This window comes from Sycon ciliatum, chromosome 7 (genome assembly GCF_964019385.1).
Source record: "Sycon ciliatum chromosome 7, ocSycCili1.1, whole genome shotgun sequence".
In the NCBI taxonomy this organism is placed as follows: domain Eukaryota; kingdom Metazoa; phylum Porifera; class Calcarea; order Leucosolenida; family Sycettidae; genus Sycon; species Sycon ciliatum.
Genome location: NC_088649.1, coordinates 33,101,589 through 33,121,144, shown reverse-complemented (window position 1 = coordinate 33,121,144; position 19,556 = coordinate 33,101,589). Strand labels below are relative to the sequence as shown.

At 48.3% G+C, this 19,556-nt stretch overlaps 1 protein-coding gene and 1 long non-coding RNA gene across 2 annotated transcripts; one reads left to right on the top strand and one right to left on the bottom strand.

The window, feature by feature from the left end:
• Positions 1 to 955: 955 nt before the first annotated feature.
• LOC135821358 (2-dehydro-3-deoxy-L-rhamnonate dehydrogenase (NAD(+))-like) lies at positions 956 to 14,764 on the top strand. The gene is made up of 5 exons (XM_065334426.1): positions 956 to 1,365; positions 9,989 to 10,163; positions 10,638 to 10,829; positions 13,034 to 13,139; positions 14,316 to 14,764. Exons 1-5 carry the CDS (start codon positions 1,114 to 1,116, stop codon positions 14,425 to 14,427), a joined length of 837 nt encoding a protein of 278 aa, XP_065190498.1. The 5' UTR covers positions 956 to 1,113; the 3' UTR covers positions 14,428 to 14,764.
• On the bottom strand, positions 4,972 to 8,127 carry LOC135821359 (uncharacterized). The gene is made up of 2 exons (XR_010554335.1): positions 7,415 to 8,127; positions 4,972 to 6,661 (listed from the first exon to the last, which is right to left on the bottom strand). It is a non-coding gene; the product is annotated as an uncharacterized LOC135821359 (long non-coding RNA).
• Positions 14,765 to 19,556: the final 4,792 nt, after the last annotated feature.

The window sequence follows — 19,556 nt, the reverse complement described above, 5'->3', positions numbered from 1 at the left end:
CACCAGCAGCTACCGTGCAGCTGCGTGTTGCACACATACACATATCAGTGCAACCAAGAGTACATAAACCGTTTTATGTACCGTAAAGTACCGCCAGAGCGCCCCACCATCTCGTCCTTTCGTGGCCGCCTTGTGGAGGTGGATTCCTGTCTGTAGGTCATACGACACGGACCTTGTACAAACATTGCACATTGTGCAGTCAATCCGTACCCAGTTTACCTTCGAGCTCAACATAAAAACATACCAAGTGTGACCTTAGTACACGAAGGTTCTCACATCGTACAAACTTAGTAGCATTCTGCCATACGATTTTCTTCTCTTGGCTGTAAAATCAAGGTGGGGCGCTCTGGCGAGACGGGGCGCTCTGGCGGTACTTTACGGTACTCTTGGTGCAACTGGTTACTGCAAGGCATCATACCACCACATTATCACTTCGCGTATTATTACTCAATCTGCGCACAGAACTGTTTCGTCCTCTTTATATATTTGTCTTGTACATGTATTATTATTATTTTGGCAGTCCCACAGACATTGTTTTGGTTTGGGCTCACACCGGGCTTGCAAATGCGCCGACGTTATTTTTCTCCCCGTCCTAAACTAAAGTAAAACTAGGTTTCCTTTTCCCAAGGCCAAGGGCATGACTGTCGAACAAATTATATTTTTGTCTTTTCTCCATCACTCTGCCTCCTAACTAGCTAGCTCTGTCTCGTCTGGCCAGCTGGATCAGTACAGCTAGCAGTGAGCTGAGCTGTAGTGAGGAGATCGATCGAGTGGGTAGAAGCGCACGTGCACGCGTGCCACAGGTGCACGGTCGGTGCACCTAGATAGATCTGTGGACTGAGTGTGGATCTTTTTTCTTTTCTTTTTGGCGGCCTTGGCGGCTTCGAGTGGCCCTCGAGGCCTCGATCGATCGAATGAGCATGTAACGCCTGGCGTTCAAAGAGCTCACAACACAAACATAGGCAAAAAATATTCTAGATCTGGCTGTTGTGCTATGTTTGGGTTGGGAGTTGGGACAGAGAAAAGAATACTACAATAAGTAGTATTAGCTGCCCTCGCACAAGACTCAAGAGCAAGAAATCTCGGGAAGCTAACTGGGTGATTATCTTCACCATGGCGGATGAACCACAAGCTAAGCGCGCGCCGGAATCGGCTGCCGGCGACGGCCGGGGCGCTGCGAGTTCCCGATTCGCCGAGCAGGTCATCATTGTAACCGGGGGTGCTGATGGCCTGGGCAAAGCCATCACGGAGCGACTCAGCACGCAGGAAGGTGCCCGAGCCGTGGCCATATTCGACATCGCCGAAGAGAGCAAGGGCAAGGCAGTGGCGCAGGCCATGACTGACGACAGTGAGTGTAGCGGCGAGGTAAGTCTGCAGTACTGTCACTGCTAGTACTAGTACTGTAGTAGTAGTACAGTACGTGTACAGCTCAATGAAATCCAGTCGTATCACTCAAGTCAAGTACGCCATGCCGGGCGTTACGCATCCCTAGACCTGTGAACGCTGGGCTGGGAAAGGATGCAAGGCGCAAACTCGAGTGACGCGGCTGGATTTCATTGAGCAGGACTGTAGTACTAGTACTAGTCTAAAGCCCTAGCCTGGCCTAGGCGAGTGCCCGGCAAGGCTGAATGGAGTACAATCAATCATACATTCATAATGTATGCGATTACATCATGCTTACCATGGCTGGGTGTCGCCCTCCTACTGTCGTGGACATGGAAACCCAGTCGATTGACCGCCCAGGCGGGGGGGGGGGGGGGGGGGGGGGGGGGGGGCAGCGCCCTCAGCCCGTACCGAACAGTGCAGGGTCATGTTGATCCGATGTGACCAGCGAGCATGGGTACCCAGTATGCAGCGTGAATCGCAAGTGCAGTGCTGTGGCGCGAGTAGTCCGCGGCGTCGCCAAAGCATCTCCAGTGATGATGTAGACTGATGCATTGTTTTTGTTTTTATTTTTTTTTCTCTACAAAATCCACATATCTCCAGACCCTGGGGTGAATAATGGAGTGTGGTGATGGGGCCCATTAAGCTCCACCGACCAGAGGTCTCGGCTTCATAGCTCCATGGACGCACAAAAAACAAAAAAAAAACAATTCATCAGTCTACATCATCACTATAATTATGGACTGGCAACAGTGGCTGTGGCTGTAGACTACAAGCACAGCGATGTGACACTCCATCCTCTCTGCACCAGGGCCCAGGGGAACATACGGTTTAGTCAGCAGCTTAGTGGCTGAGCATCGCAGGCCATAAACGAGGGTCGCCGGTTCGAATCCTGTTGGTGATAATCAATTTATTCTTCAGACTTTTCCCATTTTCAACTCCCCCATCCGTATTACTCGTTCCTTGGTATCGGTATTCTGCGTGAGCGGAAATTTGTCCAATGTACGAATCTGTCTTACTGGACCCATTGCGCAATGATGTAATTTGGCGAAGGACTAAAGGGACCGTCACTTAATTTTTGCCGACTACCCGCCAAAAAAATCCTTTCGTTTCACGTGTCAGACACGTCCGCGAGCGCGTACGATCGACTCGCGCGCGCCCGCGCTACCTTTCACGTCAGGCTATCTGTTCACGCCACATGGCTGGATAGCGCGTACATGCAAACATGATTGAAGACTTGCAAAATCAATTTTTTTCCAAGTCCAGGCGCTAGGCCTAGGCAGCACTAATCAGTCTAATGCCTAATGCCCAGGCAGCTGACTTTATTTTCGGAGAAACACTACTCATTGTAGTAAAAAGTAACAATGCGATATCATCTAGGAAGGATCGCTACCCTAACGCGAAGGAAAGGCCTTGCGCGGCTGCTCTACGAAGTGTTGAAGAAAGACTCATCAAAGTTTAATAGTTGGTGGACGAACAACTCGCTGGCGCCGGAAAACTTGGCCCCCAACGATGGTATTTGGTGAATCATCAAGCATAATGTCTTGTAGCAGTGTTCACCGAGGAAGGAGAACGCTCTAGTCGCTGCTGTTGTCCGTTTCATCCACGTTGGGCGTTAGCTGCACCGCGCCTATTGTGTTTTAGTATTCCATGGACACACATTAGCATTCAGAGCGATTGTGGAGCCACAATTTACTTCACACAGCGTTGTATTGTCCACGAGCGCAAACTTCATTATCAGCAGTACCTGTTACTCTTCATCCTACATGTAGACTTGGAGTATACACGGCCTTGTCACGACAGCGACAGCTCTACAGAGTGTTCAAGTGAGAAACATTAATTTCTTTTGTTGGTGGCCGAATAAATGGCTGGTTCCGAAAAAACACGGCCTGCACCGATGGTGTTTGGTAGATCATCAAACAGGGTGACCAGCAGTGTTCACCGAGGAAGGAGAATGCACTCGCCACCACTCCGATTCATCCAAGTGGGCGTTAGCTGCGCCGCGCCTATTGTGTTTTAGTATTCCATGGACGCACACTAGCGTTCTCAGCGATTGTGGAGCCACAACATATCTTCATGCGGCGTTGCACTGTCCAAGAGCAGAAACGTCAGCAGTGACCCATCATCATACATGTAGATTTGGAGTATACACACCATGCGCCAATGGGCCTTGGCACAACAGCGGCAGCTCTACGGAGTGTTCAAGTGAGAAACATTTGTTTCGACTTTTGGTGGACGAACAAATCGTCGGTGCCGAAAAACGTGGCCTGCGCCGATGGTGTTTGAACCATTGAGGGCTCCGGAAGCAGCAGCTGAGCCAGATCAGCCAGTCTTGCCAACTCTCAGTTGCCGGACTCCGTGCTGCAGCTAGCAGCACTGGCACCAGCCGGAAATATTTTTTCCGCCGATACCCGTTACTTCCAGTTCTGTCAAGGGCATGACTGGAATCCATTGCCAGGTGATGACTTTTTACTTTATGTGTTATTTTGCTGCCGAGTTGTTCAGAACTTTTCAGCCCCGATCAGTCCATGTCTACATGTCGGCCATCCGCAAACTTCATGTGGAAGTTGGCTTTACCTACCCGTCAGGCCCAATGACTCTCCTCGCAAGGTTCCTGTCGGGCATCAACAGGTCATCATCGACACAGCGTTATCGCCTGCTGATAACCACTCAACTTCTCAGGGAGATTAGCCGGCATGTTGCCTTTCCACGGATGTGGCACCCTCATGACAAGGCCATGCTAAGGGCAAACTGACTGCTTTATTTTAGCTTTACATTACCGCAGTCAGTCCAGCACAATACGCCAATCGTATTTCACTATTACTCGCGTGTCATAATTGGGGATATGGGCTGCTCCGCTCTATATCCCTGATATGCCAACTAGACGAAAAGTGTGTTCTGAGCCTGTATCGCGTATAATAGGCTCATCGTAAAACAAATAATAAGTCTTAAAAATCAGGGTTCACGTGACACTCGGGCTCCAGCCAAGTTTTCCGCATCCGCAGGAACGCTACCCCCCTCTTGAATCATAGCATAGTGGACTCTGCAATGAACAGATTATGAAACTCCCTGCAGATTTACTACGGTCATTTCTGGTGACTGGTCTTGGGGCACCGTGGAAGCTGTGACTGGTTGCCAAGTTTTGTTTTGTGACTGATCATGGGGCATTTGTGACTACTTCGAAGCACAGCTCTGATTGATCACAGAGTCTTACTGTTGTGAATATTTATATCGATTGAGAAGTCAAGCAGCCACGGGGCGCTGGCCTTGCAGCTGTGAGTATGCATACGGTACATATTCACATGACTCTATTGTATGCTGGACACTGCTGGTCCATTGTTGCAGTGTGTAAGTGAACTGCAGAACCTATTCCGTGATGAAACACCTACTCTTGAAAGACTGAATGTTTGAGCTAATAGTCTTTTACTTCACTCTCATGCTGCTCATATAATTATACCATACGCCAGAAGACCCTAAGTTACAAGTAGTTCTAAGATTTTGTGGACCATGTGACCATGTGGTACTTTCACTCTACAGGCAAGTCAACCTCTTCGTGAACACACAGGGTTTTCCTCAGACACAAGCGAATGGTTTACTCCACTCTGGAGAAGAACACAGTTTGCTCTCTCAAACACCAACCGCAGATAACTACGGAATGTACTTCAGAAGTAGGAAGTGCAACAACTGCTAGAATATTGAACTGTCGTCCACAGAAAACAAAATTTTAATAAAGACAACTGAAAACCAAACACACATGCAACTGCCAACATGCATGTAACAGCAACTGCAAGCCAGAACTACAGACTCCGCGCAGGGAGGAACAGGGGAAACAGAGCTAACGCTTCCGACTCCGAGAGCTTCGAATAGCAGCGGACAAAACAATCCATCAACCTTGCGTGTCACCTTGCGCTACCGCAAACGAACACCTATGGATGCACAGTGCAGCACAGACTCAGTGCATGCACGGTGTAATAACTGGAGTACATGTAAACCGACAACGGTCACCTTGCACCCTATGCAGTAAGTTACATAGGCGGTGCCAACAAAAGAGCAGGGTTCGTGTATCGTGCACACTCCAATGGCACAGCAGAAAATGTTCTCACCAACAGCCACTGCTAGCTGTTTTGTCATCTTGCTGTGCCAAATGATGCTGTATAGACGCGCCAAGCAGAAATGGACTGCTTATGAGCGTGAACAGGCTGGATGGGGTGACTGATGGACTGTCGGAGTTGGCGAACCACAGAAATCGTGTCGCAACTCTGTATGCTGGGTTGGCACTGATTTGTAAAATGGCCTTCTCAGTATCGCAGGTCATGACGATTGGTGGCAGGCAAAATCGTAGAACAATGATGAATTGCCTAATGGCTAGGTCGTTGTTAGTAAGATTGCCTGAATCCTGGATGTCAACACAGTCTAGGTCCCACAGATCTGGGATGGTGCAGGAGTCGGAAGTTGCATCAGTTAGAGAAACGATAGCTGGCATGGCTGCTCATCGGCGTAGCTGAGTGCTTGGAGTGACGTGTTCGGCCAGTCACCACAAAACCGACTGTGGTAGGCAGAAACTGTAGTCCTGGCGGAAGTCCTCTGGTGCTCCACGTCAACTGAGACTCCCAGAGGAAATCTGCACCGATCAAGACGACTGACTATCTTACGGTCAATGGCGATACTGGTTGATGCTGCACTAGCTGCTGTTGCGCTAGATGCTGGTACCTCGTCAGCCACAAGCTGGTCAGCTACTATGTTGGTACTTCTGTCAGATTTCTGTTGAGATTCAGGGCAGATCGTGACATGATGGTGACTCTGATTGCCGGGTGACCCATGCGAGAACACACATTACACTTGCGGGTGGCCTTGCACTGAGTTGACCGGTGCCCTGTGCGCAAACACACAAAGCAACGCTTCTGTTCAATCAGTTATTCTTTCCGCTGTGCTACTGTTGTGTATTTCGCGCAGCTCTTGTCCAGGTGAGATCCGCCGCAGAATGAACACCCTCTCATACTGCTGGCATTCCAGTTAACATCAGACCGCTTCCTTCTGGTGAACTTGCATGCGCCTGTCACCAGTGCCCCTGCAGAATAGTGAGTGACATCTTCTGCTGTAGTACCGCCTGTGTTTGTGCGGCGCAGAAAGGCGTCTTTCATGATAACATAACGCTTCAGTGCTGTTCTGAAGTCATTCAGTTTCCATTGTGTCCCTGCATCTGAAAAGCCTCGCGATTCGTCCAGTTGAATCAGCGTTCGGCATGATCCGTATCTTGGTCACAGCACCGTGTGACGATCTGGTGACATCAGACGGATATAATACACAAGAGACAATTGTGATATTTCTACGTTGTGTTTACTTCAGATACATAATCTAAATAAAAGGGGGGTTGTCAACCGACAACCGCTCTATTTAGTTGCTTTTCACTCTTTAGATGAAAATTCTTTTATTAATTATGTCGAAAAATTATGCGGTTGTCAGTTGACAACCACCCTTTAATTTACACTGCAGTTGCGTGATGTCCACCACTTTCTGTACATAATCTAAGAGTACTAACAGCCACTGACTTCCAACTACCAAGGGAAAGCAAGCCCAAGCGCAGGAGAACCGTGCGCGCGCGGGGGTACGTGACATGTAATATCGTAGTAGAGCTGGCAGGCAAGGCATGATCAGGGGTTCAGGCCCTGCCTGTAAACGCTCTGATTGGCTCAAACCCTGGCAACAATCACGTGACATGTCTGAAAGTACAAGTAGTTGCGATTTATGCTGAAGTTCTAACTAACGGAACACGTGCAGCGCTACACCATGAACCGTGTGGAAACAAAAATAAGTAGAGGAGACACGGGATAACAGACATGAACTCAGGGTCAAACTGATAACTGTGAAACGTGAATGCATGCAGTATATGGAGACAAAACAAAGTCACAGAATTCAGTACGTAACAAGTACTACACACTAACCTCGTACATGAGAATGTCACGACACCATTTGAATTAGCTCTTACACCCCACTTATGTTTCAGTCAGTAAGAGTACACATGCGTACTTACGTTGACTCTATTTTATCTGACTTGTCCAACACCATCGTTGTGAGCCTTCGGCACTTGGGAATACACAGGACGGATAAGATAGCAGCAAGAGCATCTCCCCGCTCTGTGAACACAGCTCAGACGCCATGCTTCATGATTGTGTGCCCATGGAATACAAGGACACAATAGACTTGGTGCAGCTAACGAAATGGATGAACGGTCGACGGCCTAAGTGTTCTCCTTCCAAGTTCCTCGATCAACACTGACAGTCACCACATACCATGCTTGATGTTTCAAGCACCATCGGCGCAGGCCACGTTTTTCGGCACCGACGATTTGTTCGTCCACCAAAAGTCGAAACAAATGTTTCTCACTTGAACACTCCATAGAGCTGCCGCTGTTGTGCCAAGGCCCATTGGCGCATGGTGTGTATACTCCAAATCTACATGTATGATGATGGGTCACTGCTGACGTTTCTGCTCTTGGAGAGTGCAACGCCGCATGAAGATATGTTGTGGCTCCACAATCGCTGAGAACGCTAGTGTGCGTCCATGGAATACTAAAACACAATAGGCGCGGCGCAGCTAACGCCCACTTGGATGAATCGGAGTGGTGGCGAGTGCATTCTCCTTCCTCGGTGAACACTGCTGGTCACCCTGTTTGATGATCCACCAAACACCATCGGTGCAGGCCGCGTTTTTTCGGAACCAGCCATTTATTCGTCCACCAACAATAGAAATTTATGTTTCTCACTTGAACACTCTGTAGAGCTGTCGCTGTCGTGACAAGGCCGTGTATACTCCAAGTCTACATGTAGGATGAAGAGTAACAGTTACTGCTGATAATGAAGTTTGCGCTCGTGGACAATACAACGCTGTGTGAAGTAAATTGTGGCTCCACAATCGCTCTGAATGCTAATGTGTGTCCATGGAATACTAAAACACAATAGGCGCGGTGCAGCTAACGCCCAACGTGGATGAAACGGACAACAGCAGCGACTAGAGCGTCCTCCTTCCTCGGTGAACACTGCTACAAGACATTATGCTTGATGATTCACCAAATACCATCGTTGGGGGCCAAGTTTTCCGGCGCCAGCGAGTTGTTCGTCCACCAACTATTAAACTTTGATGAGTCTTTCTTCAACACTTCGTAGAGCAGCCGCGCAAGGCCTTTCCTTCGCGTTAGGGTAGCGATCCTTCCTAGATGATATCGCATTGTTACTTTTTACTACAATGAGTAGTGTTTCTCCGAAAATAAAGTCAGCTGCCTGGGCATTAGGCATTAGACTGATTAGTGCTGCCTAGGCCTAGCGCCTGGACTTGGAAAAAAATTGATTTTGCAAGTCTTCAATCATGTTTGCATGTACGCGCTATCCAGCCATGTGGCGTGAACAGATAGCCTGACGTGAAAGGTAGCGCGGGCGCGCGCGAGTCGATCGTACGCGCTCGCGGACGTGTCTGACACGTGAAACGAAAAGATTTTTTTGGCGGGTAGTCGGCAAAAATTAAGTGACGGTCCCTTTAGTCCTTCGCTGTAATTTGTACCATAAACACCCCACACAGCCACCTGGGAATGGTCGTCTGGGGTGTTGACCAGTGCATTCCTGATCCCAGCGTACTCACATAACACCCCACACAGCCACCTGGGCATGGTCGTCTGTGGTGTTGAACAGTGCATCCCTGATCCCAGCGTACTCACATAACATCCCCAGACAGCCACCTGAGCACGGTCGTCTGGGGTGTTGAACAGTGCATTGCTGATCCCAGTGTACTCACATAACACCCCACACAGCCACCTGGGCATGGTCGTCTGGGGTGTTGAACAGTGCATTGCTGATCCCAGTGTACTCACATAACACCCCACACAGCCACCTGGGCATGGTCGTCTGGGGTGTTGAACAGTGCATTGCTGATCCCAGCGTACTCACATAACAGCCCACACAGCTACCTGGGGCATGGTCGTGTGGGGTGTTGAACAGTGCATCCCTGATCCCAGCGTAGTCACAAGCATTACTCATACATTCCATATTTGGCAACGCGCAATGGGTCTATTGAGTATTGTCCTTTGTTTTAGCCCACTGAAATTTCTTCTTGTTCGTGTTCCTTTGAAGCATCAGTTCACCACTCAATACAAACTAGCGCATTTTTGCTTAGGTGAGACCAAACAAATCGAGATTCCCGGGCCCACCCACCCACTGACCAAAATATAACCAAAATAATATTTTCTTTAGCAGTTCATGCACTTGAACGTGTGAGTAGATTTGTGACAGAGAGTTACGCACAACCCGGGCTTGTACGACCCTCTGATGCACGACTAACAGGGACATGGGCAACGGTTCGCTATAATTATAACAAAATTATCTGTATGCCAGTTCACTATAAGTGGAGTCCGCTGTACAATAAAACCTGCAACGGCGACCACTCTGATAAGGCGGCCACCAGCCCAACTAGAACTAAAGAAAGTTATTTCCACTGAAATGACCCTGGATAGGAAGACCAACTGTACGCGGGGACCAGTTTCGTAAGGTCTCTTGAGCGGTCGTCGCCTCCGTCATGTTTTACTATGTATAGGTCTCTGCATTAACTCTCTGTTCAGGTGGTGTATTACCGAGTGGACGTGTCGGACGAGGCGTCCGTCAAGGAGGCAGTTACTGGCGTAGTCGCAAGATACGAACGCCTCGATGCCGTTGTCAACTGTGCCGGCATTGTCGGACCGAACGGCGTCAAAGTGGCGGACGTGTCCCTGGACGACTTTGACCGGGTTTACAGAGGTGAGTCCGTGTGTGTGTGTGTGCGTGGTGTGTGTACATGTATATGTGTGTGTATGTGTGGGGTGTGCACGTGCGTGCACGGCCATGAGCTCTCTATCAGCCTGCCACTTGTTAAACATTCCGACACAAATTAACTCGTTGCCCTCACAGGAAACTCTGTACAGTAGTTGGTAGAGGTGCATTTGAAAACAGCAGAGCAGCAGAGCTGACCCGTTTTAAAACACTTTTCTCTATCTATTATTCTAGGCGGAGACAAGATGGCTATTATTGATAGAAACACAACCAATCGACAAGCAACGGACACCGATTAGTTTGGGCAGAAGCGTTTTTTTTCTCCAGACTTCATCTCTATCTCTATTCTTCTCGATCTCCATCTCTCTGTCTCTCTCTATCTCTGTCTCTATCTCTCTGTCTCTGTCTCTCTCTATCTCTGTCTCTCTATCTCTGTCTCTCTCCGTGTGTGCCGTGCTTCAGTGAACCTGCGTGGTAGTTTCCTGATCACCAAGCACTGCATACCGCACATGCTGGAGAGGAACTACGGGCGCGTTCTACTCATAGCGTCCATTGCAGGCAAGGAGGGCAACGCCGGCATGTGTGCGTATAGCACAAGCAAAGCCGGCGTCATCGGACTGGCAAAGGCGGTCGGCAAGGAGTATGCGGAGACGGGTAAGAGAACGACGACTGTAATGGTGTTGGTGGTGGTTTGGAGGATAGCGACTCCCATTACTATACTAATCCACCCACGAACACCAAGACTGTACGAGTAGAAAAGAGAGTACTTGTTGTTGTCAATCGAGTGGGGAAGAAGCAGAACGGCAACGGCAGAGAAGAAAAATAAACAAGTCGGATAACTCAGTGTGTACAAATGCACGCCGGTACGGGACTGGGTGTGCCGCAGAGTTCAAGGTTCATACGAACGCAAGGCACGTGCAAGAAAAGCGTATGCGGGAATACAACTTAGTGAGAAACATGGTGTACGCTGTGCTGAACACCTCCGCAAAAGCAAGCGTGACGCAAAATGGAAAAATCTGAAAATCTATGGTAAACCAGGCCAAACACAAATAATCCATAAAGCGCGCAGCGGGTTGCTACAGTGGCTGTACTACCATGTTGCCCTGACTATACACTCATACGTCGGTTATCCGGACGCCGAAGTTGCAGGCACATCGGTCTACCGCCGGACACCCTTTGGGCAAGTTTCCAATGGAAACATTACTACTCACTTGTCACTTTTGTGGAGTTAGTGACGTCATATGCCATATCTATGGCCTTTCCTCATGAAAATGGATGTGTGATTTGGCGTGACGGACATTTCAAAGTTACGGGCAGTGTCCGGTCCCGGACCGCCCGGATAAACGAGGTATGTGTGTAGGTCGCTTTCGACAAGAGTGCATAGCTCCAAGAGTGTGCAACTCTAGCTATGGGGTCTGCAGCGGCAGAACTTCACATCACGTGATGAACCCGTACACATTATGTTCACCCTGTGTATGATAGATACAGGGTTGTACGCAACCCTGCTTTGGGCTCAACTCTCTTGTGGTTGCTTTGCACTGTTTGCCAGCGTAACCTGTTTGAGCCAGGTCACGTAATGTGAAGTTCTGCCGTCGCAGCACTGTATATAGGTTGTACAGGCAGTTGCACAATCTTGGGGGTTATGTACTCTTGCTTTCTATTATAAGTCACACCCCTGGGTTCAGGTTTGAGCAATACTGGTTCAGTATATTCACATTCTGTAGGGTGTCACACTCGATACGGTGCGACTTACATTCGTTGAAATACGGTACTGTCAGAGTTGAATGTCTAACGGGGCACAGAGTCTAGCATTTTAAGTTTTTTAACGAGTAAGAATCCACCATTAAAAGTCCAGAAACGTCACACGTATGTCATTCCTTCTCTCCCCTGTACTAGAGAAATAGAAGACGTGTGTTTGCTGGCAGGCTCGTTAAACTGTGTGCCCACAGAGTAGGAAATGTTTGGGAATCGTTTTAAACTCTTACGATATTCCACACTTGCCAATCCTATTGCGGAAGGTGAAGAGTTGAGATGCAAAACCCGAGAATTTGAGAAAATCCGCTCAGTGCACTCAATAGGCCTAGGGGCACCACCAGGGAAAATTTCAAGTTCAAAATCTGATTAGAACCATTTCAAAAACTGGAACCCAAAATAATAAGAACCGCACAAAAAATGAATCCTGTTTTCCGAAAAGTAATGGAATGGATTTAGCGGGTTTTGCATTCCAGATCTTCACATGTCGGGGAATTCCCTTATAGTTGTGGTTGTGATGTGCGGTACAGGGGCGTGGGAAGGCAATTTAGGTAGGTACGGTCAGCCATTTGAGGTACAATTAACTTGTTAGGACGGGTGGCTATGCTGAAAATTTTCGAAAATTTGGAGCCCAAATCAGTGCTTTTGATTGATTCATGACCCCATGAATCAATCAAAGGCACTGATTTGGGCTCAAAACCTAGGGGCCAAAAGGTGGTGCGGTGAATACCGTAGTCACCGTGGCGTGTCCGATGCCCCTGCCATGGTATCAAAGGACTCTGCAATGCCACAATCAACTTCCTCAGTTGTCTCTTGGATCTAGCCAACACTGCACTCAATTGACTACAACCATGCTCTTTGTGCATGTTCCTGTATGCTATGCTGACCGTGCACTGTCCACCCGTGCAAGATTCACTCCAAGCAATGCTGGCATGCTCCTGTCGGTGCACGTGCGTGTGTGTGTATGTGTGTGTGTGTGTGTGCGTGTGTGTGTGTGTGTGTGTGTGTGTGTGCGCGTATGTACATTTATGTGTGTGCTCGTGCGCGTGCGTGTGTATGCGTGCGTGCATGTGTGTACTGGACTGCGTGTGCACGTGTCTTTGCAGGCGTGACGGTCAACGCTCTAGCACCGGGTGTAGTACGTACAGCAATGGTGGAGGCTATGGAGCCACAGCAAGTGCAGTACATGACTGACAAGATACCCATGAAACGGTGAGTAACCTCTCTCTGACTGCATTCTTATCGATGCCTCGTCGCACGTAGGCTATGATTCCGAGACCTCCGGTCGGATGAACCTCGCCAACCACATCCGCACATCGCCCCTACTCCCCTTTGTCTTGTTGTCCAGCGTCACTTCAGTTGTCCTCTTCCCCTGATTATTAGTAGGGCTGTGATTGCTAGTAAAAAAGAAATGCTTCACTATCACTATGGTAACATGACTATCACCAGTGTGCGCCTCTTTTGGGAGCAGAGCAGCTTGCCTCGGATAGAATGCACTGGCTCGGATTGAATTCACTGGCTCAGATAGAATGCGCTGGCTCAGATAGAATGCGCTGGCTCGGATAGAATGCACTGGTTCGGATAGAATTCACTGGCTCGGATAGATTTCGCTGGCTCGGATAGAATGCACTGGCTCGGATAGAATGCACTGGCTCGGATAGAATGCTCTGGCTTGACGTTGTCAACAGGTGTATGACCCTTGATTAGCTGCAGTAAAACCTGCCCTATCCGGACGCCCTTGGTGCAGCAGAAACTATCCCGCTTGATCCAGGGATGCACGGTCGATCCACGACGTGTGGGTGCATGAAAATCTGTCCGGTCAATGTAGGGTCCCGCTTGGTACGAGGCCCGGCATTCCCCGACTGATCCTTTGAATTTGAAGTTCTCCCAATCCTTTCAAAAATTAATCACTTTCTTTCACCTCTGGTAGTTTCCAGAAATTGACCGTGGTTGGTCCCCTGGGGAGGGAAAAAGACCCAAGTGCCATCAGCATGGGTGACATGTGTTGTGAGCTGCCTTTGCAACGCTAGCGCCGAGACCTCTGGTCGGTCGAGTTGCTCCCTGTACATCGGCACGTCGTCGTCCCTACAACCCCCGTGTATTGTTTTGTGTTTGTCTCCACATATCTTAGGGATGTGTTCTTAGTAAAAAAAAGAAAAAAGAAAAATGAAGCTGACACATTACCTCTTTTAAAAAGCTTCCACATCTGATTTTTTTAAATTCCTTATTCTCACGATTGCACCATCGCCAATAGGAGATAAGTCTATGAGAAGATGAGATGCTGTGGGTGGGGCTGCGGGTTATGCAGTTGGAAAGTAACTTATGTGACTTTGAATTTTACAAGTATGGGAGTGCTGCCATTGACATTGTTTAATCTGATGTTCGCAGGTGTTGCCGCCTGGATGAAGTGGCATCGACGGTATGTTTTATCATCTCCAACGAAACGTCGTTCAACACCGGTTACTGTTTTGATCTCAGCGGAGGCCGCGCTACCTATTGAGGCATGCCGTCTCGTTGCCGTGTGTGTGTGTGTGTGTGTGTGTGTGTGTGTGTGTGTGTGTGTGTGTGTGTGTGTATGTGTGCGTGCGTCTGTGTGTACACTGTTATTTTGTGGCAGTGCATCTTGCATGTCGTATACACGTCCCCGCGGTGGCTATTTATGACATGGGTGTCTTCATCGTTTGTCAACCACAATTAATCTAAAATATTTTCGAATGAGTTGCAAGGCGATAATATTTATGCCATTCTATTTTGAATCGATAGGATCCAGTATCATCATCCTCTGTTGATCACTAGTAGTTCAACGTTTTGAAGATATTGTTCCCTGGTTATGTTTAGATGTATGGTTTATGAGCTGTGAGGGTGGTGGCGTTCCCACGGATGCGGGAAACCCAGCCGAATTGAGTCTCCCGCGAAACGTGGAATACATTTCCGTATGAGCTCTCCTGTCGTGTCGTTCCTCAGTCCAAGGTCTGCCTGCCAGTGATTTGGTGTTTCACAACCATAGCGGAGTTGAGTTTCCGTCTGGCGTTCAGGACGTGGAAATCAGTCCCCCAATAAAATATTGTGATCTCTAGGCAGTCAAATATAGGTCACTCGGACCTAATTTTCTTCTTCTTTTTTTTTTAATTGGGGAGGGCCTAGCCTACGGACCCCCACCACTTCATGACCGCACCAGTGGAGATTCTGGTGCCATTACAGGGGTTCTGCAATTGAATCATCAATTGAGATGCCTTGGCGAAGTCTCGGACTGGCGGCACAGCAATGCACTTGCACTACATGTAGCGACCCATGCTACATACTGAGTGCTCGTTAGAAAACCTTTTTGACTAGTGTGGCACCAAGAAATCGGTCGTATAACCTCTATTCAGTTCACCATGGTCTACCTTCCGACACGGCTGGTGTGTAGGATGTTTTCACCAGCATCCCTCACATAAATCCTGGCCCAGGACTGTGAGGAGGGATGGTGGTGAAAACCACTGTCCGGAGACTGTCGTACTAGTAGGGAATCCCCCCAATGGATGTACCCGCTCACCTGATTCAAGCCAGGGAGGGTATAATAATACGACTCCCTGGTTCAAGCTCGCGTAGATCTACATCCACTGTCGAGTGTCGTGGATTTCCGGGGTCGGCGCCCTCAGCGTGTACAGAACATGTCCCCGGAGAAAATCGCGATTCCGTGGCCGCGTTTTTTCCGCGTTTTTTGCGATTTTTAAAAGACCGCGTTTCCCGCGATTTTCCCGCGTTTTTTGAACTTTTTTGTTGCACTACACGTACACACAGTGCACTGTTCGGTCAGCAACGTCTCATCGTGGCGGCTTTGTACTCAAATATGACGAGTGCTTACACCAGAGACTTGTAACTGATTGATTTCACTACATACTCACTGAAAATGGCCTCATATCAACTGCAAACTTGCCGCCGCGAGATGATATCAATAATATTCACCGCATATTTACCGCAAATTCACCGCAAATTATGCCATATTATGCCGCGTTTTTTGCCGCGTTTTTTGCTATTTTGTTCCGCGATTTTCCCCGGGGGCAGCAGAACGTTGCATGCATGTGCACGTGTTGATCCGATGTATACGTAGATCTACGTGTACCGCTTCACAGGGCTGCATGGCCAGCGCCCTATGCAGTATATCTGGCTAGCCTTATAGTTATAGTTATAGGGCATGGGGCCGCTAGGCTTGCGACCGGATTTCCATGTCCACAATCACAGTATTATACTTCCGGCCGGGAGTCATTTTTTCCTTCGATCATGCATGCTGCCAGCCATCGCATCCTAGCCTCATGTCTGTCCGGTTGGTGCGCACCTGACTCATTCGCGTGGCTGATGGACTTCCTGGAAGGCCGATCGATGTCTGTGCGGGTCGGCACTGCATTATCAACCCATATGTCGCTCACCGCTGGTGTGCCACAAGGCTCCCACCTAGGCCCTCTATTATTCAACCTTTCTATCAACTCTCTTCCCAGCATTCCCCAATCCAGCGATCTGACTCTGTTTGCGGATGATTCCAACATGGTCTGCGTTTCTCCGCCTACTGTCGTACCCGCCGCGCACACTGCCTCCCTGCAAGTAGACCTTGCTGGTCCCATAAAGTTGAAGCAGTTTTCAATGCTAACAAATGTGTCCATGTCCCCTTTTGCAGACCTAAATCAAACCTACCTGATCCCAGGACCGTCACCATGGCCGGTACGTTACTGACCCAGCCCTCTTCCCACCGCCATCTGGGCATCATCCTCACTCCTTCACTCAATCTGTCCCCCCCATATTCGACACATTACAAGCAAATTTCGTGGTCGGGTTTTTCTTTTAAACCACATGTCCAACTTCCTTCCTTTTCCTGCTTTGAATCTTTTGTATAAATGTTGTGTTCGTCTCCTCCTTGAATATGCTGTTCCCGTTTGGATGTTTTCCGTTTCAGCCACCATGTCCACAACCCTTGATAAACTGCAGGCTGCTGCTGCTAGAGCATACTTAAATAGTAAACTCAAGCGTCGGCCTGACTGGACGACTTCCAAAGAAGACCTCAATGTTCTGTCCTCTTGGGAATCTTTAGCATGGCGACGGCAGATTCTTGGCCTTGTCTATTTTCACCATGTATTCTCCCAATACCCCTCTTTGTTGTCTCACTTCCAGCTACCCTCTTCCCAAAGCAGTCGTCACCCTTCATCCATAATTCTTCCTAAAGCTGGCACCTACTTTCGTAAATCGACCCTTTTTTCTTTGAGTGTTGCCTGGAATAAACTTCCTGAAGATATTCGTTCACTCTCTACAACAGCGAAATTTAGTATTGCTGTTCGTCGGTATCATTCGCAATCTATGTTTTCTTTGAAAGGTATTCCTGACTTTTGTGTCTAGGCTAACCACATCTATGATAGTTTCAATAGTTTGTGTATATGTCAGTTATAGTAGTCCGCAATGCTGCTTTTCTAATTCTCATTATGATTAGCATGCAATGTACTACCCGAAGTACTGAATTTACTTCTTTTGTACTCTATATTCTAATGTATCTTCTACCTCTTCTCCCTTACGAACATACTTTCTCATTTTCCATACCTACTTTAGGAGTCTCCTAAGACTTAGGAGACTCCCTGCGATAGGCATCTATTTGCCTCTGGAGGATCCGTGAAATAAAAATCAATCAGAATCAATGCTGGACGATCGCTACAAAGACACCGTTTCTGCAGGCCTGGAGAGTAGCACTAGCAGTACAGCAGTACAGCACAGTCATGTACTAGTACATGTAGTAGTATAAGGCTTTTAGCGGCATGTTCGTACCAGTGCTCCTTCTCTGTGCTCAATGAGGCGTAGATCGACTTGTGCCCTCTGGTCGATGGTCACACAGCCATACCCGCATTATCATGATTATCATGATTATACGGGCAAGTAAAGTAACGGTGTGCTTGTATCTGCTCTAGATCCTGTAGTAGGCTGACCTGGTGTAACATTACTTTCGGTGTTCCCCCATGCCCTGCAGACACTTCGCACAGGATCATGGTTGGTCTACCTTGCCTTGGTCTACATGCAGCCGTAAAGACCTACCGGTGCACTAACTAAAATATTAAAAAAAATTAATAGTTACTTAAAGGGGAAGTATACCCTAAAATCAAATTTTCACCAGTTGTAGTCTTCGGGGTGCTGAGTCGAATGGTCTTGGTCCGAGGAAGCTGAGACGCTCCCTTCCTACTTGAATCCCAATCGAACTCGCGCACTTCCACCGAAACTGGGTGACTGCGCCCTACTAGATGGGGATTTGTATGCAAAATGTCACTAAAAGCGCCATTTCGTTCTTATAAAAGCACGGATGACCGCGATTGGCCCATATGTTGTAGTCTTTTGGACGCTGAGTCGACTGGTTTTGGTCCGAAAAGGCTGCGATGCAGTGTTCCTCCTTTATTCCCAATCGAACATGGTTGAACAAGCGGTCACGTGCTCCTGCGTACACCAGTCACCTGGTCACCGTGCCTGCAGGGTACAACTTACTAGCCTGTTTGACCTTTTTTGGGTGCAGTCCTGTCACTCGAGTTGAACCTTGGTGTGAAAGTTGTCGCCTGCTGACGCGGTGACCAGGTGATTTGGGCAACAAGGACCACGTGACTGCTTCTTCAACCATGTTCGATTGGGAATAAAGGAGGAACGCTGCATCGCAGCCTTTTCGGACCAAAACCAGTCGACTCAGCGTCCAAAAGACTACAACATATGGGCCAATCGCGGTCATCCGTGCTTTTATAAGAACGAAATGGCGCTTTTAGTGAAATTTTGCATACAAATCCCCATCTAGTAGGGCGCAGTCACCCAGTTTCGGTGGAAGTGCGCGAGTTCGATTGGGATTCAAGTAGGAAGGGAGCGTCGCAGCTTCCTCGGACCAAGACCATTCGACTCAGCACCCCGAAGACTACAACTGGTGAAAATTTGATTTTAGGGTATACTTCCCCTTTAACAGTTTACTTGTAGCGGGGATCGCTCCAACGTCGAGTAGGCGATGCTTCTTGATTTTGCCGGTTGGCAGGCGGCCGCGCATGCAGTGCATTGAGCTCATGAGGTTGATAAAAAAAAAGAGGACCAGAAAAATCCCTTGCCGCCATCTCACTGTACTCAACCATGCATGGTAGACCTCTACAGACAGTGCTGGTTCTCTACTCTCTAGCCCACAAAGACTACTGCCTAGTACTACTACTGTACTAGTACGCTCGTACTGGCTGTACTGACACTGTCACTGACAGTCATATCAGTGTCACTAGTGCACTGTCAGTCTAGTGGAGTCTGTAGTGTAGACTACTGTAGTCTTTGTAGAGCCTCAGACTCAGTAGTCACTAGTACTCTGAGTCAGTACAGTCAACTAACTAACTTTTACTTACTTCGCTTATAACGACACTCGGCGGGGCATCAAAAAGGTGTCCTGATCCTTATTCGCAAAGTGTCGATACTCGAAGTCTCATTAGGCCAAACTAAAGAAGGTGTGTGGTTCGACTAACATGGACATTTTTTTACGGGCGGGCGGGCGGATTTTTTTTTTAAATATATTTTTTAGTACATGTAAATACACTGTACTGCCTTTAGACACCCAGTACATCGGCATTATTACGCAGTGTTATGCCATACATGTTGTACAGTCGTCCC